Source organism: Empidonax traillii, unplaced genomic scaffold (genome assembly GCF_003031625.1).
Source record: "Empidonax traillii isolate 1590-97213 ecotype Southwest subspecies unplaced genomic scaffold, ASM303162v1 scaffold103:size1334136, whole genome shotgun sequence".
NCBI classification, from domain to species: domain Eukaryota; kingdom Metazoa; phylum Chordata; class Aves; order Passeriformes; family Tyrannidae; genus Empidonax; species Empidonax traillii.
In genome coordinates this window covers 348,976-373,641 of record NW_020955296.1, presented here as the reverse complement: position 1 = coordinate 373,641, position 24,666 = coordinate 348,976, and the positions used below count along the sequence as shown (strand labels likewise).

General features: G+C 40.8%; 1 protein-coding gene across 1 annotated transcript in view; it reads left to right on the top strand.

Annotated features, from left to right (window-relative positions):
* The window catches only part of LDLRAD3 (low density lipoprotein receptor class A domain containing 3), a 103,803-nt gene that overhangs the window by 26,581 nt on the left and 52,556 nt on the right, over positions 1 to 24,666 (top strand). Inside the window, exon 2 of the mRNA XM_027882214.1 lies at positions 7,427 to 7,573. Coding sequence (XP_027738015.1) covers positions 7,427 to 7,573 — 147 coding nt within the window. The remainder of the gene's footprint in view (positions 1 to 7,426; positions 7,574 to 24,666) is intronic.

The following is a 24,666-nucleotide window of genomic DNA, read 5'->3' as shown; positions in this document are numbered from 1 at the left end:
CCCTCCTGGCTACCAGGGCATTGCTGACTCATATCCAACTTGCCATCGACCAGGACGCCCAGGTCCCTTTCAGCAGTGTTGCCCTCCAGGGGCTTGTTCCCAGGTCTGTCTTTACATCCAGGGTTGCCCTGTCCCAGGTGCAGAATTCAGCACTTGCCCTTGTTAAACTTGTTAGAGTTGGTGTCCCTCAAAGGTATTAAAAGTGAGATGTTTTTATCTTTGCTGCTTCTTTAATGAAGCGATCTGAGTAGCTTTAGCTCTCATAAGAACAATTTATAATCTCCATTTGATGTTCTTGCTGAGGAATGCTTCTCTTTCAAGATGCACCCTGTTCAGTAATCTAAACTATTCCTTCCTCCTCCCCTCTGCCTCCTTTTTCTGTTTAAACCTGTAGTTTGGAGCTGTGTTCGCTCTTCACTGTTAATGGCCCATAGCCTGTTTTTCTTCCACCACACTAACTGTGCTGAGCCCGCAGACCTAGGGGGGATGTATTTTTGGTGTGTACTCAAGCAGCTGCACTGCTGCTGAGACAAGCAAATGTGGAAGCTTTAGTGAAATGCCCAGTTCCCCAAATATAGAATCCAGCCATGGAGGCTGCAGGATTAAAGTAAGCCTGTTCACCTCGACTCACTTCCTGCATGTGTTGTTGCAAGGAAAAAGCAAATAGTTGTTTATTAGGGATGGTTTAGAAAATCATATTTAATTAAGGCACTTGCATGGCTAAGTGCTGTCGTGCAGCCATCTACCATAGGGAATGTGCCAGTTAGTTAAACTAAGGCTGTAAGATAGTGAGAAGAAGATATTTATTTGGTACATGTTGTATTATTTATGGTGGGAACCGTAATGTGTTAATTGATTTCCAGTTCAATAAAGGCTGCTTTTGCTGTGAGGAATTAATGGGTGAATGATTGGCATGAGATAGTAGTCAGTGTCCCCTGCCACAATAGTTTTTCTGTCTAAATTGAAAGAAGCTATACTTTTTAGTGCTTTAAAAAAGGGTTTTCCCATTGACTTTGACTTGAATCAGTAATATTATTTGAGTGGAGGTAAGCACAGGAGTTTCTGATCTTTTGGCTAGGACTGCCCCATTTTAAATCTTGAAAATGCTGGATACCAAATATATTGTATCTCATGGATAGTGCTTGAAAAACTGAGGGAGGAGAAGTCGAACCTAATCAGTGAGCAGTTCCTTGAATAATCATTAATTTATCTGCTGCTTCAGTGAAGAAACATTTTTGAGCCCTTGTATTGCAGTGGGACTGTCAGTCTGCCTTTACAAATAGCCCTCATAACTTCTGATATAGCATAAGCAATGTAATCATCAGGCAGTTTAAATGAGGATGGGGAGGACAGGGATTAAAACTGTTCATGAGGATTTAAGCTGTCAGATAATCACTGGCAGGTGTCCTTTACTTGTGGCAGATGGCTTAGATGTTGTCAGAGGCTTCACAGCAGAGCAAGAGAGAGCTTGTCTTATTCTTTGCTTCCCAAAGCCAGCCTGAATGTGCACTGGCATGCTTCTCTTCTGTTCTGGAAAGATACCTTTGCATCAGTGCATAGGAAAGCAAATCAAACTGAAGACAAGCATTTATGGGAATTGACATGATACGCTTATGAACATGCAGCTGCAAACAACTTCTTGGGTAATATCAAAGGTGTTTATTTAAGAGATGGAAAGTACACTTCGTCCTCATCAGTGTATTTTCCTTCCCTTTTTGGTTCTGTTAATGAGTAGTCTTCTTATGCCCTACATGCTTGAATTCAGTATGAACACCTTTCTCTTTCCTGAAAACTAGTGGGTGTGCATTAGTGTAGAGAAGAGGTTGAGCAAGTTTGTTGCCAGTCTCTCTGGGTGGCTGCACAAGAACTGACTTTGATGTTCTCCCATAATCACAAATCATCTCTGCCTTCAGTGTAGTGAGTGTTAAGCCAAGTCTACCTTAATTCCATTGGTGTTATCTTGCTGACAATGTACTTCTTCTGCCAGTGAAGTTTGTGCATGCACATGTTAAACTGAAGTTTATAGGCAAGGCATAATGTTTCGAGTTTCTTCATGCTCAGCTTTTGAATTCCTCTTCTGGGTGCATCACCTGCATTAGTAGATCTCTGCAAAGTAGATGTGGGCTGAGTCAGATGCTTCATGTCAACATAAAGAAGTATGATAAGAAACATCTGTCCTTAGTGGCTAAATTTACAGAAGCAACTGGACCTGAATGTAAGCATTTGGAAATAGTTTTTCATTCTCTGAGGAATCAAATCCTGAAATAGCCTACCAGTCACTTAGTGCTGCTTATTTTCAGTCTTTTAGGATGATGGAAGAAGATCAAAAAGTGTTTGTTCAAGTCTGCTGGTATTTACTCGCTTTTCTTTAGTTATGATGTGTATTGAAAATATGCTGTTTTGATGGCGACTTACTGCAAATTCCAGCTACTGACTTGCTCTAGTCTCTCTCCTTTTGTTTTCACAACATGTTGCAGATTTCAGTAGAGGCAGAACGGATTTCTGATGTGCTTAAATCAAACCTGGTGTGGCAAGGGTTTAAGCAGACAAAAAAATGAATTCAAGTATGAAATCTAATGCATACATTGTGTGACAAGAAAGTATCATGAGTAACCCTTCAGCCTAACAGCTACATACCAGCCTGGACCAAAATAATTCTCTTCACATGCGAAAAACTTTAAGCAGTGATCCTTTGAAAGTATCCAGTGAAGGTGCCATGATTCCCCCAAAATACATGCCAGAAGTTTGGCTTTATCCTTGGTGATAGATCCTTTTTGCCAAGAGGCTGAAGTTACTGGCATTGTTCATGAGGGTGTTGAATGCGTAAGTGTCTTGTATTTCTTCCTCAAAACCTTCTTGGCCAGGGTGACTGCGTGTTCTTACTGATTATAGTTTCTGATACAGAGGCAGCTGTGTTATCAGTAGTGATCTCTTCTGTAATGTGCACAGTTCTCTGGAGTGCTTTCAGGTAAAATATGTTTTTATGAAAGATATCCTTGACTTGCTTTCTTAATACAGTGTAAAGTGCTTGCTCTGTATGACTTGTCTTTTTATTTATTTTTCTCTGATTCTTTTTCAGGGAATATTAAATATTTAATTGGTAACATTTTTGAAAGTGGCTGCTAAAACAGATTGATTTTCCTTGCTCGGTCCCCTTTACAGTGAAACATGAGTCCCTTTTTTTTTAATTCAGCCCAGATGGTATGCTGCTTAAAGTGAGCAATGTGTTGCAGTGAAAATGGACTACTTTCCTCTTCTTTCCTTCCTCCTTTATTTAACTGAACACATCCGTGTAGCTCGGATTTGGGTTGAATTCAAAATTAGTCAAAGAGGCTGCAGGGTAAATATGTCAACTATTGGAAAGCCAGCTCTGCCAGATTGAAGGGATTTCTGCCCCTGCCAACAGGGAGTGCAGCAAGTTGGTTACACAAAACCTGACATCTTTATGGACCTTATTATAAAACCGGACAAGATGATCTGGTTTGGTCCTTTTCATGCCTTTCTTGTGTGTGTGTCTGTAACAGTGCTCTGCCTCGTGTGTGCACAAATCCTGGAGTCATGCAGTGGGCCGTGTGCTGAGTGGGCAGGCACCTTGCATTCTTGAGGGTTGGGAGATGATGATTGCATTGAGGATTTCTTTGAGGATCATTTAAAATCCATTAGAAGAGACCTGCAAAATGAGGGAAACGAAAGGAGCAGTACAATTTAAAACAGTTCCGCATGTGCCATTATTTTAACAGTTCCTTATCCACCAGTAGAGTTTTTGGGCGTGGAGTAATACACAAAACAAGTTTCTAGATGCGTTGACTGTGACTCTCAAGTTGCTGTCTGTAACACGTGACTCTCCTAGCAGCTGATGAAGGTCACATTTTAAGAGAAATATCTGTTGCTTTACAACTGGATTGAGTCAGAGTTCCCGTGTTCCCATTCTACAGCAAAGCTTTCGTAGGGCTGTCTGCAAGTAACTTGATCTGCCTCTGTATTTTGTTTCCTGTTTGGTGAAAGGGTTGGTAGTACATCCTTGCTTTATAAGAACATTGAGGATAAATTTATTGTATGACAAAGGAAATCCTATAAACAAACAACTTACTGGGTAACAAAATTTGATACGTTTTCCTGGATTGTTGCTCCAATTTAATAGAAGTATGGCATTTATTTAAAGGAGTTGTTAAAAATAGCTGAGACTTGCTAGCAGTTTTTAGGGAGGGTTGTTTCTTGTTTGTGGGGTTTTTTTTGCTTTTTGAAACTGCAGAAATTTCCAAAATTACATAGCTTGGTCTAAATTTTTTCGTTAAAGGAGTGTGGAGGTCATGGCTAAAGCTTTTCAGACAAGATAACATCAGTAGATCTGTCAAGGAAGTGTTACAGTACTTGAGTTGTTATATTTTCTCTCAGGAACACCATGATGCTTTGGGGGAGAAGACAGTTCTGTACTTGGGGAAGGTAGTAGCTGTGGAACATGGTGTTGGTTCTTATCTAGAAACTTGTGCAAGTCATGAAGAAGTCACACACAAGTGTCCACAGGAGGATTTTTCATTTTGAATAAGTGTTGCTTCCATGTGGAAGTGAAGCAGGTTGTTTGAGAGGTGTAAGTATCAGGTTAGACAAGAAGGTAGTGCAGAGCAACAGGGAGAGATGCCATGAGATCGGCATCTTTTTGATGTTGCTGCCAAAATGTACTGCCTGATTGCTTAGATTCTGAGAGAGTAAAAGCCTTGGTAATTTCTAATTCTCTTGTCGAGCTTGGAAAAGCTCTGTTTTATATCAGAGATTTATTCTTAGTCAGGACATTTCAGTTTTGTAGTATCTGAAAACTTGTGAATTCTAATAAAAGTTACGACTGTTATCAGGAAAGTCTTTCAGTCGTACCACACTGACCTGAAAGCTGGTTTTGGGGGGGACTATAGAGAAGAGAGTTATATTCTGCTGTTGAAGCTCTTAGAGGCTTTATTATTAACTCGATACATGGTATATTGACTGAACCTTTACATTGCAAAGAATAACCAGGTATCTCATCTCTGTCATATCTTGTCATATTTCACCCTGTAGCTGTTTGAGTGTAGTGATTTTTGTTTGGTCATTACTTACCAGGTACACATCAGTGATACAAAGACCGATCTGAATGTGTTCCATTACTGGTGTAAGGGGAAAAACAGCATAATCAACAAAAAAGCCCTTTCTGATTGAACACAGATCTGCGGAACTTAGTTAACAGTGATGGCTGTAAAACAGCAGTAGCCTGGGAGTGGTTATTGATAGATAGTGCTGTACCTGTTCAGTGTTTCATGGCAGGATTATCCAAGGACAAACTGTTGCCATTGCTGATTTAAATTTAGGGTCTAGGGCATGAGGCAGAGTTGGGTGTAGCATTTCTCCAGGAGCTGCTGGGAGCAGTGAAGGCCCTGCCTGATTGGGCTGGAGCTGAGCTTGTTCCAGTGTGCTGTAGGTTGTAACAGTGTGGAGGGCAAACCGGTTGCTTCTCCTGTGATGCAGGGAATGAAACTGAGGTTTGAATGAAGCTGCTAAAAGATTTGAATTGCCAGCTGCATGCCTGGGCATGCTTTTTGGTGGCTGTCACTCTCTTTCTTTAAGCAGGAGACTTAGGAGTGGCTCTGGGGGTGTGGTCACTGGCTTGGATTGCCCACCTGCCTCAGAAAACCTTATTTCCACCTTTTTGTTTTTTTTTTTTCCAAGCCACCTTGTCTTTTAACAGCTCAGGGCAGATTTCCAGTAAGGCATCTACTCTGTGCTGGCAGATTCTTGAAACAACCCGAGAAGAATCAGCCATTTGCAAGAAATAACATTTGGGAGGAAATACATTGTTTGGGGCAGACATAGGCTCAAAGAAACTACCTCCCTGAAGCATTTCTATTGTGTCTTTTGAAATAGTGATGTTAAACTTAGCAGTTTTGCCTGTGTCAGGGATGGAGCATTTTGAAATGCTGTGGGTAAGAAAGGGAATCGTTTGGCTGATTCAAGAGTTTCTGGAAAGCCTCATGCTCTAATCATGCTATAAAGCTTGTTATTTTGGCAGATGAGTTCTCTGCAGATGCCCATACAAAGCAAATTCCTCCCTGGGAGTTCAGGAATAAGCTAGGAAGGGGTCTTCCCTAAACTGCTGATCCTGGCAGTTGTGATCTGCCCTGTGCCCTGTGCGGGACTGAAGAGTGGGGCGCTCCCCGTGCTGTGTCTGTTGTGCTTTTCCTTGCCCTTTGTGTTCAGGCCTTCCTGGGGAAAGGGAGGAGTTGGACTTCAAGAGCAACAGGAAGCAAGCTGGAGTAGGGTGGGCAGTGGAGGGAACCGACTGCAGGTCTCCCACTCCCCCAAAGTTCCAAAAGTATTGTGGTTATCCTCAAAATAGATAAATGATAAGTAAATGGTTAAGCTTTGTGTCAGCTTAATTTGTTCTTTCTGTTTTTTAACGATGAAGGTAGGTAGGCTGGCGGGAGCAGGGCGGGGGGTTGAGGGGAGACATATTTTTTGACAATTCCATCCTTACCTGGGAAAGGTTTGTATTTCTGATCTTTTGCTTGGTCAAGTATATGTTGCCTGGGACAAGTCTGGAGTATGACAGGAAGATGAGGGGAAAGATATTCTTTCTCCCATTCTCTGCCTTGTCTTACAGCTTCCCCCCAGCTTAGCAACAGGTCATGCCATTTTGGTGCTTATTATGTTCCTTCATTGAAGTTTGTGTTTCTTTGATATCTGCATTCCAGAAACAATGCACTGAGAAAAACGGTAGATTAAAATGACTGACTAGAGCTGTGTTTTAACCTTGAAGGCAAATCTCTAGATTTCTCTCTTTCACTGTTATCTCCAGTATCCTGCTACTGACCCCCCACCACTTAGCCAACTGCCTTACTAGCCTGTGGACAGATAGATGCCAGAGGACTATATTAACACTAAGAAGCTCAATTCTAACTTTGATCAGCAGCACTACGTTTAAAACTTAATTGAAAACCTAGTATGAATTACTCAGTGCATAGCCCTTGGGTAGCAACAACAAAGTATTCTGCCAGCTAAGTACTAATCTAACAAAAGCGAGGGACTATAGAGTTGAGTTCCTCATCTGTTTTATTTCTGTTTAGACTGGCCATGTGTAGAAGAGATTTTTTTTTTTGGAACAAATTTTGCTTTGACCTGAGTATACGTAGAAGGCTGCATGTAGGTTCCTAGAAAGAAAATAGTAGGAGGGAAATCTGCAGAATGGACTGTGAGAATGAAGAACAGGTAAAATGATAATTTAGGAAACAGAAAGTGCTGCCAAAGTACCATGTTCAGGCTGCTGATAGGATAATGACAAAATAAGCAGGGTCAAGATCCATGTTTCATCTCCATTCAACCACTGAAACAGCTTGCTCAGTGACTGCTTTTGTTGCCTTTGTTAAAATCCTCTGTAGACTTACCTCTCTTTCATTTGTCGCAGACAGCCAACTGTTGCCTGGGAATAACTTCACAAATGAATGCAACATTCCTGGAAACTTCATGTGCAGTAATGGACGCTGTATCCCAGGGGCCTGGCAGTGTGATGGGCTGCCAGACTGCTTTGATGACAGCGATGAGAAGGAATGCCGTAAGTGACCATTGCTGTGACCTTAACATGCTTTATATCACAAGGCTTGGCTGAGTAGTGTTACTGGGGTGTTCTGTAGTGTGTGTTAGGGAAGTAACAAAGCTGATGCCAGTTTAATTTAGATCTTGTTAGAAAAAAAAAAAAGCACAAGCTTTATTATTTCAGATCTTCAAGATTCTTCAGTATCCAATGTAGTTTCTTTATGTGTATGCTTTATGGAGGTTTTCATTACACTTAAACTGAATTTATAGGAAGCTTACCTTTCCCAGGACACTTCCAAAACATCATTAGCTTTCCTTATAGAGCAGGAGGAAAAAGGAACAGTTTCTTTCAATTTACCTGAATAGAAATACCATGTGTTGTTAAATACTCTTGCTTTTTTATCTTGATTGCCTCTACTTTAACCCCAGTTATCCATCCCTTTTAAGTAAGGGGGCCTTAATAACTGTGTTGTGGAAATCTCCATATATAGTTCTGCTTTAAGGCAGGGAGCTTTGCTCACTTTCTAAAGCATTACAGTATCTGTATGAAATATCAAATGTTTTGCAGTTCTTATAAGGCATCAGGCTCATGCCGCAATATTGAAGGCAGGTTAATTTACCTTTTTTTCTTTACCTAAATGTTAACATCTTAGGAAAGGATGGGTTTGTTATTAGGATTGATCTTTGCCATGCATATCTGTTTTAACCCTAGCAGAATTGATATCGATGGGAGCTTTGGCAAGAATAAAAATATCCAAAGTTCAACCTGTACCTTTCAGTGAGATGTTCCTGATGACAACAGCTGATTGACTCAGGTTCCTTATTACTTGGCTCCTGAAGAGAGTGCTGGCATGACTTTGGGTGTGCTGTTTCTACTTCTTAAAGCAAGCTGAAATGATGGCACTTCTTGGTATTTATAGGATGCAAACCAGGAGTTTTTCTGTCTCTAAGAGTGTTGCCATCATCTGCCTTGCATAAATTTTGTTTCACCTGATACAATTAGAAGATTTTTGTGGAGACTTTAATTAACCTGAATGAAGATTTCCTTAATGAAGGCTATAATGGTATTTATCCAAGAATCAGTAACAGGAAAATATGCTTTGTGACTCTGTTCAAAAATTTCCTTACCAAAATCAGTTGAATTACAGACAGTAACAAACATAGTAACTGACAATAAAATATAAATAGCTGTAAAATGACAGTTCATAAGAGCTGTTTTTGTCACAACAGACTGAAATAAACCTCACTGATCTAGGCTATGCTGCAACTATGAATTTTAAGTTTCTGCAGAATTGTCCTTTGTTGGGTTTTATATTTAAATACTTTTAGCCAGCTTGATTGGCTAACAGTTTCCTGTATGAGCATCCTTTTGATCCTACACAAGTTGATGGAGGTAATTAGACTGTTCTTTGCTCTTGCTATACATCTATCTGCTATCTGATCACCCTAACAAATGGAAAATAAGCATAGAAAAGAGACTTGCAAGGAGAGCAGTGCTATCCTATGCTGGCCTGCTGTTGACAGGTCAGATAAGCCAAAACAGAACGTAGATAGTGCTCATTTGAATCTCCAAATCTGTAGTGTTACCAGCCAGTCTTTTCCATAATGAAGTAATCAAAAGTTGGATGGGCTTATACAGCTTAGTCTGGTGTTAGATTTGTTCCTAGCTCAGAGATAAGGCATTGAAAAGCAGCCATATAGGTATAAACTTTTATTTTTGATCATTTTAGGCTAGGCCTTGTTACCTTCTCTCTATCACAACAGGGCTCTACTTTCTGAAACTTACTTTGCAGCAAAATTAGTCCTTTGTTTTCTGCTGTGATTTTGCTTTGCAGTAGCTGAGCTGTTGATAGTGGAGACAAAGCCATAGGAGTTGCATTAGCAGCATGAGATGGGTGAGTTCCCAGTGTGTTACTACTCTCAGCTGTACTCTTAAGTTGCTTTGCCTGTGATTCCTCATCGAGTAACTGTTTCACACTGAAAGGTGTTAGACTTGCTAAGAAGTGTTTGTGTGTGAGTAGGAGCTTGGTTACCGGATTCATTTGGTGCTGTAGACTGCTATTGTTGTACAGACGAGTATGCTGTATTTTGGCATGCTGACTGAGGAAGTTTCATGCACACATGTGTGTGGTTATGTGGAAAGTCTTTCTCTTTTGGTTTGTCTTATAGTTAAATGTGGGTGTACAGCAATATTTTATCAATTCCATTGCTGAAGGATCTCAGCCTGTCTGTCCCACTTCAAACAGGAGAACTTGGAACTTGTGGTCTGGTTCTTATTTTTTGTGGCCTGTGAGTGGATAGTCTGGGAGTGATAGTCTGGGTGTGAGGAGAAAAAAAGATGCAGAACAGAATTACCTGCAAGTTGTCCATTCATGTCTTATCTCTTCCCTCTCTTCCTTTTGTCTCCTGCTTTGCAGGACTTTCGTTGTTAACCATGTCCCTTTGCTTGTGAGCTTTCTCTGCATCTCCCACACTTGCCAGAATCCATACTGTCTGTTATCTTCTGTGTTTCCTCTGGGCCCTGACCTGTGATCAGTTTAACACTTCCCACACTGGCTGGCTTTATGCTGTTATTGCACAGAACATTTCTCATACTCTTGCCTTCTGTCATGGTGATGTGATGACTGAAAAATTTTACCTTGTTTTATATGGGGAGGAGGGTTAAGGAAAGGCATGGGAGGGAGTGACTCCACATTGTTGTAAATAAGAACTACTTCTCCTTGAAGCAGAATCCCTCTTTTGTTTTTCTTCCAAGGCACTTATTGAGCTTGAAAAAGAATTAATGGACCATAGCAATGTGAATGTTTTGTGAGTACTTCCAGTTCTCTATAGTTTGAGTAATCTGCCATCATCAATGTATCTGCCAAAGGAAAACCCTTTTGTAGTTCATTCCCCTGTCTCTTCTGGTTCTCATCTATTGGGTTGCTCATCAGCCTGTGTAGTCCAGTATCTGTCATGCAAGTTTCTTTCAAGTGCTACTACTGCTATTGCTTTTTAGCTGTGTAGATGATTTATAAGGGAAACTGCGGCTCTTCTTGACAAATGCAGAATCTTTACCAATAGGACTTTCATGAGGAGCTTATAGGTTTTGATTGCATAAATTATAAGTCCTGCACTGGTTGCATACCAGCAGGCATTATATATACCTGGAGTTAGTGCTTGCCCTGGTGAGGTTGGGAGCTACATGCTGTCACCCACTCAGTTCTTAGTGTTATCCAATCTGGAAGAGCCAAAATGTCACAAAATACAGAACCTGAATGAAAAGAGCCTAGAAATGGGTGCTTGCACGTTTCAAAACACTTTGAGGTAAATGCATTAGCTTCAGTGCTGACCTTTATACCTACCTGCTGACCTATTTCTTTGGGGCCAAGACCTGCATCTTGCTGTTGGAAGGATCTAGTGATTTAAGAGTGCACTAATGTTCTTAGTTAAGCTTATAATTTACTCTGTCATCTCTGTTTCCTCTTTCCTTTGCTCTTTGTACGTCTTTGTATTGGATTATTACAGAGAGAACATTGTGAACACAGAATGGCTGTTGTCAGTAATGAGCAGCAGCTAGTGGGGAGATGGCATGTGCTGCCTTTGTCAGCTAACAAGCAGCAGATGGAGGGGATTCAGAGCATGGCACATCATCCGCGCTAAGTGCCTGGCATGACAGCAGCCAGAATTAGAGACATACCAAATACCCAGGAGTCTGGATTTTCCTTCATTGCTCTTCTGAGAGCCATCTCTTACATGCCAGATTTGCACGTCCAGCTATGAGCACATAGTGGCACACAGTGAATACAGTGACTAGCTGTGTTAATGGAAAGGCTAAAGAGTGTAGGCTGTGGCTAGAAAAAATTGCTATGCAAGGATAGCCTTGGGGCAGCGTGTTCTCATGTCAGAAACTTCTCTTTCCCATGTGTTTCTGTTTCCAGTTGTCATTGTTGCTCATTCAACACAAACATAAAGGTAAACCAGGTTTTTGAGTCAATGCTAAAAGATATCTGAGCAAGAGGGCATCATCCATGCTTGTAGGAATGTGCTGCCAACATACTTTTGGACTGGCTAGCAAGAGCCAGTCTGTAGGAACATCTGGAACTGTGGTAGTAAAAAGCTCATTTCATCACTAGCCATCCATCGTCATCAGACCTTGCTCCGATTGTCCTTCAGACAGAGTCTTTATGAGCAAGTCTCCTCCATGGGGGAGAATGTCTTCATTAAATGAAGTGCTGCATGAAAACAGTCCATTTTAATAAGGATTCCCCAGGCAGGTATTGAAGCCACCTGCCAAGCAGGCTTCCACTAAAGGTCAGCTTTGTCTCTTTTCCTGAGACATGTGCTTACAGGGAACTCAGTGCAATCAGAGCTGAAGGTTTTATAATGCCTACATTATACACATGTATGATGCTGGGTTGCACTCAGCATGGTGTGGTGAGCCAAGCTTTTCTGCAGTCTCACACCAACACACTCTCATGGTCCTGAGCCCCGTGACTCATATTTGGGCAATCTAAGAAACCAGTTTAATCCAGGTGTCTAGCAGATCTGGTAAGACCATTTCTGTTTCTGTATCAGGGAACTGAAGCCCCTGAAACCCTGTCCTGGTGACAAATACCGTAGGAACACTTACATCTGGTAGGCTGCATGTGGTAGTGCAAGGATGAAGGTGCATGGTGGGAATGCTTTCTGATCGGTGGTGTTACGGTTGTAACCGTGCTGGTTTTGCAAGCAGTTGTAACTGTCTTTACCAGGTTAGTAGAATAATACTTGAGGCAGTGTTGCAGTTACTTGTTCATTGCTGATATGTTGGCATATTAATCTTTGATTTCATCTTCTCTTATGTGTCTCTTAACTTTGTTCTTGGTTTTACCCTGTGGAGTTTGAGCTGTATGTATATATTATCATATATAATATGTATATATATGTATAATATTATATATAATAAACATGATCTGTTTTTTTGGATTCCATTCTGTGCCTTATCTTTTCTACATTGGGTATGTTTGCCTCTCCATTTAATCCATCTAAATGCTCACAGCATTGTGTATAAATGCTTTATAGTCTCAGAAGACTTTGTAAATCTTCTGGTGTCGTCAGGATTTGAAGTGGCGGGGTGGGAGACATGGCACAACTAAGTTTCCCTCATTCAAGGTGTTTTTATCTGCACACTTCCTCTAACTCTTTGCTGACCCTACACTGATGGGGAGTTAGGGTGGGTTAGCAGTATATTGTAGTTTGAAATTACAGCCCACAGTAACCATTTTTACATCTCTCCAAGGTTTGCTGTACCTTATTTTCCTTGTTTTTTCCATCTCCAATATAAAAATTTCCTACCAGACAAATGTTTACTGCTCCCTCTGGTGTTCACTTGCAACAGGTATCACAACTTGACACATTCAGGAATGGAGAGTCCGCAGGAAAGGGTTCATAATGATCAGTTATACACAGATGTGGATGGAATATAAAGAGTCTTTTCACAGGAATGCTAAATGAAACCCACGCTGTGCAATTAGTAGCCTGGGTTTCCTAGATTATGTGAAGAATATTTTCTTGTGCTCTGAAACCTTTCATTTGGGAAACTGAAACTCTTGGAGAACAAAGGCAGATTAGCTAGGTTTTCTTCTTCAGGTGCATTTTGACTGACAGTGGCACCCAGTTTTTACAAAAGAGGTAGTTTTTAAGAACTATACATGTTAAAAGCTTCACAGCATCAGAGGGCTGGAAATTACTTAAAAAAAGATAAAGTCCCACTGAAATAGAAGTTATATCTGGGGAAGTTGGTCTGTCACTGGAGAAGCTCCTGAGTGCAAGAACTACACTACCTGGCGTGGGCTGCAGTAGGAAGGTGGATTAAGTGGGGGCTGCACCAGCTTCAAAGCCATGTCATAAGTGTGGAAGCCTCAGATGAGGACTGTCAGACTACCTTGTCCTTCCCTCTTTGATGCAAGGTAGATTTTAGAAGGTAACCTTTAGATTTGTTGCTGCTTTAAAAAATTAATCATGTGGTTTGCCCTGAATCAAGAGCACACTTTGAGTCTGCTCTACAGGAAGCTCACAAGCCGGTATTATATTAAAGGCGCATTATGTACCCTTTCTTTTCTCTTTGTAGGTGCCAAAATTATAATGGAGGCAAAGACAAAATTTATTAATAAATGGTCGTTACTAACAACCCAAATTGTTCTGGTGACAGTCTGAATTTTGATATGTGTCCTCATCTTGCATTACATTTTGCTTTAAGAGCAGTCAAATTCATGACTTCCACACTGCTAAAAATAAGTAACCAGATCTAGAAGCCACTTTAAAAGACAGAGAGAAAAGATCTTGTAGAGACAATGAGTTCTGCAATCTCTATAAGCTGTTTAATGACTGCTTATTATGATAGTACAGTTATTACAGCTGAAGATATTTTGCTTGGGTTTAACCACTCAGCAGGGTCAGTCTCATGAATGCCTTTCATGTACAGGAACAAAGGGCACAGGAACTCTGGCACTTATCCTTTTAAATACTAGGCTTTCTGTTCAACAAGCAGAGCTCAGTGCAATGAAGAATGAGATGCAGTGTTTTGTTAAAAAGAAATGTCTGCTTAATTCAGAAGGGATTGTCTAAACCATCTGAGATCTAGAAGTACAGCAGTGGGCCAAGATCAGGGCAGGAGTAATCCTACCTATCAGTAAAGATTACTGACTTTCAATTGTTTAGTATATTGTGGCCCCAGAAAATTATTCTTAAAGCATCAGTCAAAGCCTGGTATTGACTAAGGCTAATGCTACAGAAGATGAGAGGCAGGGTGATATTTTCAAGAGATGCTTTCAGATTCCCGGGATTAAGATCCTGCAACAAGTGTAAAGGTGGAGGCATCTCACCTGCTGCAGTCTGTTGCTGCTGGCCAGGTGCACTTTTAGCTTTGAGAAATTTCCACTGCTGGTGTCTGGTAAGTTGTATTCTCTCTTGGTAGCTAAAAGCTGATAGTAGTGCAAACTAAATAGCTGTGAAGTGGTGTTGTATCAAAGCTCACCACATTTTGGAGAAGATTAATTAAAAAGTAATAATACTTGCAAGTAAGTGATTTAGCAATCTGACACTTAAAAATATTTAAAAAATCACATCAAAATCACTTTTTCACGTTTGAGGATTTTACCTTATGATTCATCATGGCTAGGCTTCGCGTGTGTGATTATAACACAATTCAAAAGTGTAAGGGCTGAGTCTCTAGTCTTTAGTTCATCAAATCTATATCTGGTACTTTAAAATTGTAGAGTGGCTGTGATAAGGTTCACAGAACTCACGAGAGGCTTGGGTGACTATGAACTTTGGTCATTGTCTGTGTGTAGTTTTGGAGATGATGACAAGCCTCTGCTGCTAATGGATGTGTCCAAGGACAGGTGAGCGGTTGATGGAAATAGCTGATCTGGCTGTCAAATACTGACAGATTTGAAGTGCTCTGTGATCCCCCATGAGCATGAAGGAGAGTGATACAGGCATAACAAACAAGATAAAGGCACAGAGGTAAGTGTAAAAGCAGTATGTTAAAACAGTGTAAATTACAGCAACTTGAATGCTTCATAACTCCGAGTCCCTTCTAAAATATATGTGAAATGGTGGAAGTGTGAGGCTTGTGGCATTTTTTTGAGAGTATTATCTGGGAATTTGACTCTCCTTGTAAATAGGACTAACAGCCTACCTTTGTGGTGCCCTGCCTTACACTACCTCTCCATCTAGTGCATTTTAAATGCCTGCAGAGAAAGTACAGGACTGTAAGGAGTCACAGAATCTCAGTGTGACAGTTGGATGTGATGTAGTGAGCTCTGCCAATTTGGACCGCACACCCCGAGTCCTTCAGTTTAAAGCCTGCTCACTGAGTTGTCTAGCCTCTGCCAAAGATTCCTTTGCCTCTTCTAGACAGGTGGATCCCTTAGAAGAAACCTATAAATAGGGATTATTTGTTGTATTGACTACTTGGAGGGGGGGGTGTGTTAATATATGAAAGGAGAAAATCTGACAGCAGGGCCAGAACTTAGGAAGAGAGAAGCATTCTGCAGAGCTAACATCCTGGAAGGATCATGGCTATGAAAAGCTGCAGTCAAAATAGATTTTGTGTATTAATGTTAATGGAGTAAGCATTGTCATGTCCTAGGATTCCAGGCTGTCAGATGTTGTGTAAACAACAATCCTGAACTCTACAAACCTAGTCTTTAGTTGTCTCATTTATAATCCACTAATAATTTCTTTAAAAAGCTAAAGAAATTAGCACCTCTTTTCTTTTTCTAAGTAACTAGAATATATATCAGAAAGCTATGTTGTATGTTTTGTAGTAGCTGTACATATACACATGGAATACCTCTGAACTTCTGTTCTTCTGTTCACATCTTAAAATCACTGAGTGCTTGTAAGTCTCCTTTTGTGTTTCTTGCTGCTTCCTGTCATTTCCTGGTTGACCTGGAATACTTCATGCAGGTAGGTAACAAACATCAGAATTCTTAAGATAAGCTGAATATTAAACAACACCTGAAACGAGCATCTGCATTAATTGGGAAGATGCTGTGAGCCAGCTGCTTGATCTTTTTGTCACTTACTCAAATGGCTCTCAAACTTGGAATATCAGACTGGAATTAGCTCTTGTTTTCACTCATGATTAAGCAACCAAATACTTAGTAGTTATAATAAGATTTGTAATTAAGTGACCATGGTGAATGTTTCATTTGAAACTCAATTACACATGAGTAAGGGCAAGTGTAATAACTGCTTACGTTTGATAGCTTTTTATGCAAGGAGATCAAGAGGGTTTGTGGTGCTAATTATTTAATCCTCTTGATGGAGGTCAGTAAATAGCCCAGTTGGAGAGCTTGGAATGAAACAGGTTTAACAGTTGGATGGAATTAGTGGCAGAACTGAAAGAAAAAGACCAGGTAGGTAGTATCCCAGGATGATATGAGGGAGTGTAGCCCATCAGGAATGCAGATGTCCTCTGAGGAGGGCTGCCTCTGCTACTGAAGTCCCTTAAGGGTGGTGTTCTGTCCTGCCTGTATTCATCCTGAGTAACTGAACAACTCTGAAGTTGTGCATAATTTGTGTGGTGCAACAGCTGATTTTGAATTTGTCCTTTTGTATGATATTATTGTCTGGGTTGTTTAGTGAGCAATAACTTCTAAAACACTTCTCTTAGTGAGAAATTGCTTTACTGAATGTCTGAAAAACAAGATTTTTTGCCTGTGCTCTCCTATGACATCTCGTTTGCTTTGTGATGATTTTGAAGGACTGAAACATAGACTCGTAGACCATGAAAGATTACTTTAAGGCCTTACTTCTGTCAAGAGGTAAAGGCCACTGACTAGTAGTAATTAACTCCAAAGTGAAGTAATTTGGCTTTCCCCTTTTATTTCGAAGAAAGCAGTTTACTCTTCAAGGCAGTAGAATCAGTTGGCTTTTTTACTTTAGCATTGTCCTTTCTTATTGTTAACTGTAGTGTAAATACTACCCACGTAAGTGGGTGATAGTTTTCTGTATTGGAGGCAACCTCTGATGTTTCCTCTAGGACTAATTTCACCACTTTAAAAAAAGTAAAATTGGTCCCTTTAAAATAAATTAAATTTTAGGATCATTTTCTCTGAGTTTACATTAACAGTTTATGATTAGCAACTCTTTCACCTGCCTGGTTAAGGGAGGAAAGGAAAAAGTGACCCAAGGGCTTTTTGTAGGTGCAATGAGTGCCCTGCAGTTGTCTGTGTTTTGTATCAAAACTCATTAAATTAAATAGCTGTTTTGTTTTGAATTGGAGGAGTTCTGGCATAGTAGACTGTGGGGTGCATTTTATACCAGGAATGCTACTCAAGTGCTAGCTTTTTTTGTGATAGGAAAAAGCAGGCAGAGGAAGTGAAACTTCTCTGTGTCGTTCTGCAAGAGAGCCCTGTTCCAGAGCTCTGTGAGCCAACAAGTGGTGCAGTTGCCATCTGTGCTGAGGCAGCTGAGGGACTGCAGGTAGCAGTGGCTTCCCCACTGGGAACTGAACTGAAAATACTGTAGGGTCCAAACAGCAATTAACTAACTCAAAATAACTGTAAGTGTTAACAGAGTTAGAGTTTATAGCAGGTCTTGGAGTGAAAGGGATCATATCCTGGTGCCATCCTGCTTGTGTTACAGAGCACTGTAAAATCATTCCTTCTTTTGTAAATGAAAGTTAAAACCTTTAACTCTTTCATGTAAAGCCATTACTGAAATGCTGCACCTTGCCATGCATGCATCAGAAGAGTCTGATGTGGCTGTGGCATCTCTCAAACTAAGTTAACAACAGCAGAGGACTTTAAGGTGGTTTATTATCAAAGTCAGGAAAATACCTGTGGCTCTGCAATAATGCAGCCTCTGCAGACAACAGTTTCTGTCAGGAGAATTGCTCTTGTCACATGCAAGTAATCAGGTTTTGATTACTTGAATAAATCATCATCAGTTGGGTTGAGACATGTCACTGTGAAGCAGCATAAAGTTATTTTGCTTGATTGCTACCTGGAGAGGTTCTAAGGCAACAATTTAAATTTAAAGATGCTGAAGTTCTGTACAGTTTACTTCTAGCTGTAGGTTGTCAAAAAGTGTGAGCTCTTGTATCTTACACATCCTGTCTACTCAGTCCAGATTGAGAAATAATGGAGAAATATTTCAAAATAGAAATGTTTTTAAAGTTAAAAGAAGGAAATAGGCTTGTCCTACTGGCCACATCATGTGGGGTGCCTGTTGGGTGCTATCTTCGCATGTTGCATGAAGTAGAACTGTCCAGTTCACTATAACTAGGTGTGAAATGCTGGAGTTGTGGACTAGCTGGCTCAACAGTAACAAAGTTATAGAATCACAGAATGGTTTGGGTTGGAAGTGACCTCAAAGAACATCAAGTTCCAACTCCCCTGACACGGGCAGGGACACCTTGCAATACCAGGTTGCTCAGGACCCCATCCAGCCTGGCCTTGAACACCTCCAGGGATGGGGCATCCACAAGTTCCACAGACAACCTATTCCAGTGCCTCACTACCCTCACGGTAAAGAATTTCTTTCTTATATCCAATCTAAACGTACTCTCAGCTTAAAGCTGTTTTTTTCTTGTCCTGTCTCTACACAACTGTTGCAAATACTCCTCTCCAGCTTTCTGGTAGGACACCAGTGGTGTCCCCCAGGATCAGTGCTGGGCCCAGTCCTGTTTAACATTTTTATCGATGATTTAGATGAGGGAATTGAGTCCATCATTAGCAAATGTGCAGATGAGACCAAGTTGGGAGGGAGTGTCGACCCTCTGGAAGGCAGGAGGGCTCTACAGAGGGACCCGGATAGGCTGAAGAGATGGGCTGACTCCAATGGGATGAAGTTCAATAAGGCCAAGTGCCGGGTCCTGCACTTTGGCCACAACCCCCTGCAGCGCTACAGGCTGGGCACAGAGTGGCTGGAGAGCAGCCAGGCAGAAAGGGACCTGGGGGTGCTGATTGACAGGAAGCTGAACATGAGCCAGCAGTGTGTCCAGGTGGCCAAGCAGGCCAATGGCATCCTGGCCTGCATCAAAAACAGTGTGGCCAGCAGGAGCAGGGAAGTGATCCTTCCGCTGTACTCAGCAATGGTGAGGCCACACCTTGAGTATTGTGTTCAGCTCTGGGCCCCTCAGTTCAGGAAAGACATTGAGGTGCTGGAGCAGGTCCAGAAAAGAGAAACAAGGCTGGTGAAGGGACTTGAGCACAAGTCCTATGAGGAGAGGCTGAGGGAGCTGGGGTTGTTTAGTCTGGAGAAGAGGAGGCTCAGGGTGACCTCATCACTCTCTACAACTACCTGAAAGGAGGTTGTAGCCAGGTGGGGGTTGGTCTCTTCTCCCAGGCAATCAGCAATAGGACAAGAGGGCACGGGCTTAAATTCTGTCAGGGGAGGTTTAGGTTGGATATTAGAAAGAAGTTCTTTACAGAGAGAGTGATCAGGCATTGGAATGGCCTGCCCAGAGAGGTGGTGGATTCACTGTCCCTGAAGGTTAAGATGAGGCTGGATGTGGCACTGAGTGCTATGATCTAGTAATCACAGTGGGGTTAGAACAAGGGTTGGACTTGATGATCTCGGAGGTCTCTTCCAATCCAGTTAATTCTATGATTCTATGATTCTATTTAAGCATTGTGGCACTTCAGTGGGTCACAGCTCTAAAATTTTACCATGATATCTAAACAGTAGGTTCATATCTACTTAGAGTTACATGTGACAGATTTTTTTCCAAGAAGTTGGGCCATCTGTCCTGGCTATATTCCTCAAATCTATAGGCCACAACTGCAATTTACTTTTAATTCCTACTGATAATTATAGAACTCATTTGATGTCTTTGCTGCTCCATCTAGGGAAAGAAAAACCACCTGCCCATCGCAGATCAGTTGTAACCTGTTACTCAGATTTGAAGTCCTTGCAGCGAAGATTGTCAAAGATGCTTTTATTCAATATGTATACAATATGAAGTTATTCACGGTGTATGCCAAATGTGATTTCTTTTCCCTTACTATTGTGCATCTTTGCTGAGAAATAATAATGCCTTACACTTTTTTAAAAATAGTACTGGATCACACTTAGTACTCTAAAGATAGCAAAATGTTTTCCTGTTAGTGCCACAGAGCTGTGCCTGCAAACTGTCCCATATTCAGTAGAGTATACTACTGGTCCTGATGGGAAGTTACTATTTTTTTAGACACTTGAAAGAAGAGGGTTGAGAGGAGCAGTTTCTGTGTAGCATAAGGAGCGACTTCACGCACTCGCATGTACAACTGCCAAAATAGTGTCCTTGAACTTAAGCAAAGCGACCTAGAGGGAATGTTTGGCAAGCTTGTACTGTGGCCAGCAGCTCTCTGCCACCATCTTCACCATTTGCTTCCTGCTTGAATTTTAAGAGATGAGAAGAATATTTTATTGAAGAGCAATTTCTTCCCATGGGTAATGGAGTCAGAGGAGGCTCCTCAAGTGCATGGTAGTTCACTGACACCTCTTTTTAAATACTATGGCAGTTCCCTTTTGTGAAATGTAAATACAAATTCATCTGAATCTCCCAGTCCTGGATTGCTTCTGCCATGAGTGGGTAACAAATGAAGAGCGGAACTGGATGGAATTGATCCTTTCTGCTATAGGTTCAGAAATGGCTTGGATGGCAATTTTTGGGGATGTCTTTTGTACTTGCTATATTGAATCCAGACTGGATTTGTTATTTGAGTAGCCTTTCTTTAGACACAATTTTGTAAGTTGCTGTGTGATTTCTTGCTGTATTTCAAATGTGTCCATCAGCCCTTACTCCTGCCCCTCCAGTGTGCGATTTCTTAGTTTCTAGAGACCTGGATTCAGGAGAACTTACCAGTTCCTTTAAAGACAACCAAATTTTCCCTTCCCTTTGCTTTAGCTGGTTATAATACCATAAGACCAGATGGTCCATATGTGCCTGTGTCCTTTTTCACTTCTCTTATGTCATTTTCTGATATCCCAGTAATTTTTATTACCTTGAGCCCATTTCAACCAAGCGTAACAGAGAAGAATATAGATTGCAGAGGTAATGCTGTCCTTGAAAGCTTCTCAAGGCTGATGTCACTGAAAGAGCTGAATAGGTGGTTACTGTTGGGTAAACATAAATCTTATCATGTGCAGATCTACCTGAAAACTTGAAACTTGTGCAGTAGGAGACACAGTGATGATTAGAGAAGAAAACTCTTTTTGTAACAGTCATGTAATGGGAGTAGGAATTGCAGAGGAATGCTGGAATAGAGCAGCACATGCCTTGAATGTCCTATAGGCAGTCATGATCCTGGTATCTGTATCTGTTACCTATGAGGTGCTGAAGACGTGAAGAAGATGGATAGCCCCTTCATGTTCAGGATATCTCCAGAGATCATTGCAGAATGGAAAGGTACTGGAAAGGTACTTCTGCTCTGGAAGAAACGATTTTGCTTTCCGTAGGAACTTTGAGCAATGACCAAACAATGCTTGAAAACCTCAGGAAAACTTTGCCAGAGAACAAAAAAGATGTAGAATTGAAAATAAAGTAGGAATTCCTCAGTGGAGTTCTCCAGAGTCAGGGGATGTGACTTGGACTAAGCTGTTACTGTTTGCTCATTTTTCCTGCATTTATGTGCAGCATATGAGAAATGCATTCTGTGTCTGGAACTGGAACTTGGAAAGCTAAGTTCTGGTTGAGAGCAAGACTTGTGTCTAGTAAATGGCTAGCTGTGTGACTAGAGTGAATTACTATGGTGTTTGAAATGTTCTTTTATATTTTCAGGGTCTCCAATGTAAGTACAGGTTTGAATTTGGATTGGTTTGTGTGTTTATCAGGCCTACTGCAAATAGGAAGAATTGCATTTGGGTTTTGTTTGTTATTTTTTCCTTCCCTTGTTAAAAACATAAAATCAGTGGACTATATAGAAACGAAACAAACATTATTTGAAGGTGTTTAGTTTCTTGTTTGTTTTTGGTCTGTGGTTAATGGTATATGTTCTTTCGATAAACAGTTATTTGAAAACCATTTTCTTGTTCTCTGGCTGCTCATTCAGGAGAAGGAGATAAGAAAAGGTCTGGGGAGAAAATATTGAACTAAAAATTATATAGCTATGTAAGTTACACTTACATTAAATAATTGTCCTGAATGGGTTATCCCTCTTCTTGGTGGGGTATCAGTATGCTTTGGACAGAAGAAAGAGTTCGTTTTCCAGAAACTTAACTTGGTTCCTCGTCATTCCAGCATCTTTTTCTGCCAGGTGTGGTTGAACATTAAATATTGCTTATGGCTTTACTGTGGTAGCTCAGTGTAATGCACCAGATGTGCTTTGGGCCTTCTCACCTTTCGGGGCCAGGTGTGAAACTGAGCTCTTGCAACGTTCATTGCCACTAGCTCTGATCAGGGAAGTGCAGGCACATGACTTCTGCTCTTCATAGAGCCAGAGGCTCAGGTTTTGACAATTCACAGTCTGAAGTCTGCCAGGAGGAGTAAGGCTGCAAGAGATGGACCATGTTAGAAATTTTAGAAGTAAATTTTGAAGCCTTAATTTGGCAGGGTTTTCAGAACCTCTGAACTGAGACCCCAAATGACTGAAGAAAGCCTACTTGAAGAAATGGGATCCAGTAAATGTTAACAGAGGCAAAAGCACAGTTGCTTTTCACTTTCTTATTTCTTTTCCCTCTTGAAACTCTTGGAACTTCTCCCTTTTCTCTCTTCCTGGAATTGTTCTGGCTCAAAATACACCTAGAAAATAAGATGTTGTCCAGAAGCAGTCATTTGGTCCGGGAAATGTAAATTCACTGTATGGTTTCAAAAAGGTGTTAGCTTTTACAGAAAGAAAAACAACAACAAATGAAAAAAAACCCAGCACTCTTCGCATACATCCTACTACCACAGACTCCCAGCAGCAGTTGGCTGGCTTCTTAGTGTGTTAGTACTGACTGCTTGCTCTGATGACACTGAATCTGTTGCTGAGGTTGTTTTGCTGCTTTTGTTCAAAGACTGGCAGTATGATAGTGCCTCGGTACTTGTGGTTACTGAATTATTTAGCTAAAACCAGTCTACCTCAGAACTCTTAACGCAGAAGTTGCTCTTTGAAGTTGTGTGAAGAATTGCCGGGGCTCAGATGTTTTGGCTGAGGGGTTTCTGTTGCTAGTGGTGTGAAGCACAGCAGCTATTTCAGGGTAATTTATCACCTGTTTTTCTACAAAGTAATGGATCACTTTCTTTTCCCCAAGTGGACCTTGGATACTCTTCAGAAAAAGTGCTACTTGAATATGTGAAATTCAGTGATACAGCCTATTTTACACTTCATAATTCTAACTAAAAACTATTGGTATAATAACAAAAAACACGTAAGAGAGGAACTGCAGGAATTTGCTTTTGGAGGACACTAAATCAAGTGAGAATAACTGTAGCTGTGATTTAAAACAGTTTATATGCACTCTGTTGAGTGATGGAAGAAGGCTTTACTACAGCTGCACTCAGTTTTTAACCCTGGAAAAGAGGATTCCTTACAAAGTAATGCTAAAACTGTTTATCTCTTTTGGATATACTTTCTTTTTTAATGTACTCTGGTTGCCTCTGACCTTGTTCTGACCTTATAAAACTGCACAGGTTGGTGTATTGATGTGCCAAGGGGCCACATAAAATACTTGCATGTTGCTGTTATCCCCAGATATGTCTCATTTCAAAACCTGTGAGTTGTAAACACATCTTGTAGATTTGAGGAAGGAGTAGGAAACATTTACTCAAAGACCTGCAAGTTATGGATTTGGCTTCTTTTCTGGTGTTCTTTCATCATTGGTCTGTGCATGGTATTACCACGTTATACCATACACACCTTCCTGCAGTTACCAGCATACTCTTCCCTCAGAGACCGCCTTTGCTTTAGAGTGTACTTTCTGAACAGTTCAGTGTCTGGTGATGTAGTCCATTGTGTCGTGGGATAATTTGAAAAAAAAAGAGGGAGGGAAAAAAGGTAACCACATCTCTTGTTATAAAATTGTGTTTTTATTTTAGGAGTTGTTTTCTTCTAGGCTGATGATACCACAAGACTTAGCTGATGCTTGGCCTGAGCATCATGGTGGAAGCATCTGCATTGGTTTAGCTGAGGGCTCTTCTTGCTGTGAAGAGTTGCTGTGCAGTGAAGTAAAAAATGAGTAGTACTTGAGACCATAATAAGATTCTGTAATCATTCATTAAAAAAATTTTGATGCTATTGTTAGTATTTAGTGTTTCATGAATAGCTGTGCCGATGCTGTGAAATAGATGTAGTTTCTGTCCAGAAGAATGCAGCAAGAGATGCAATTTATATAACTCATGTTCCTTTTGCAGTCAATTTTATATAAATCATACTGAATAAAGGCAGTAACTGTCTTTTTTGAGTTTGACTTTTGCAACCTGAAAAATACTTCTATGAACGTCTCTTGTCTTTCTTATAAAGACATTAATTCGCTTGATATCTCTGTATTCCTCATTTTCTTCTTCAGATAGTTCCTTACTCTTTCTATAACTGTCATTGTCCAAATTTGCCTACAGATCCCAAATTCCTAGAACTTCCTACAGTGTTCATTATCTCTGTCTTCCTTGGGCACTTCAGTGCTTGGCTTCTCTGAGCAAGCAAAAGAAGCTTGGTGGTGTACAAGATCTAGACT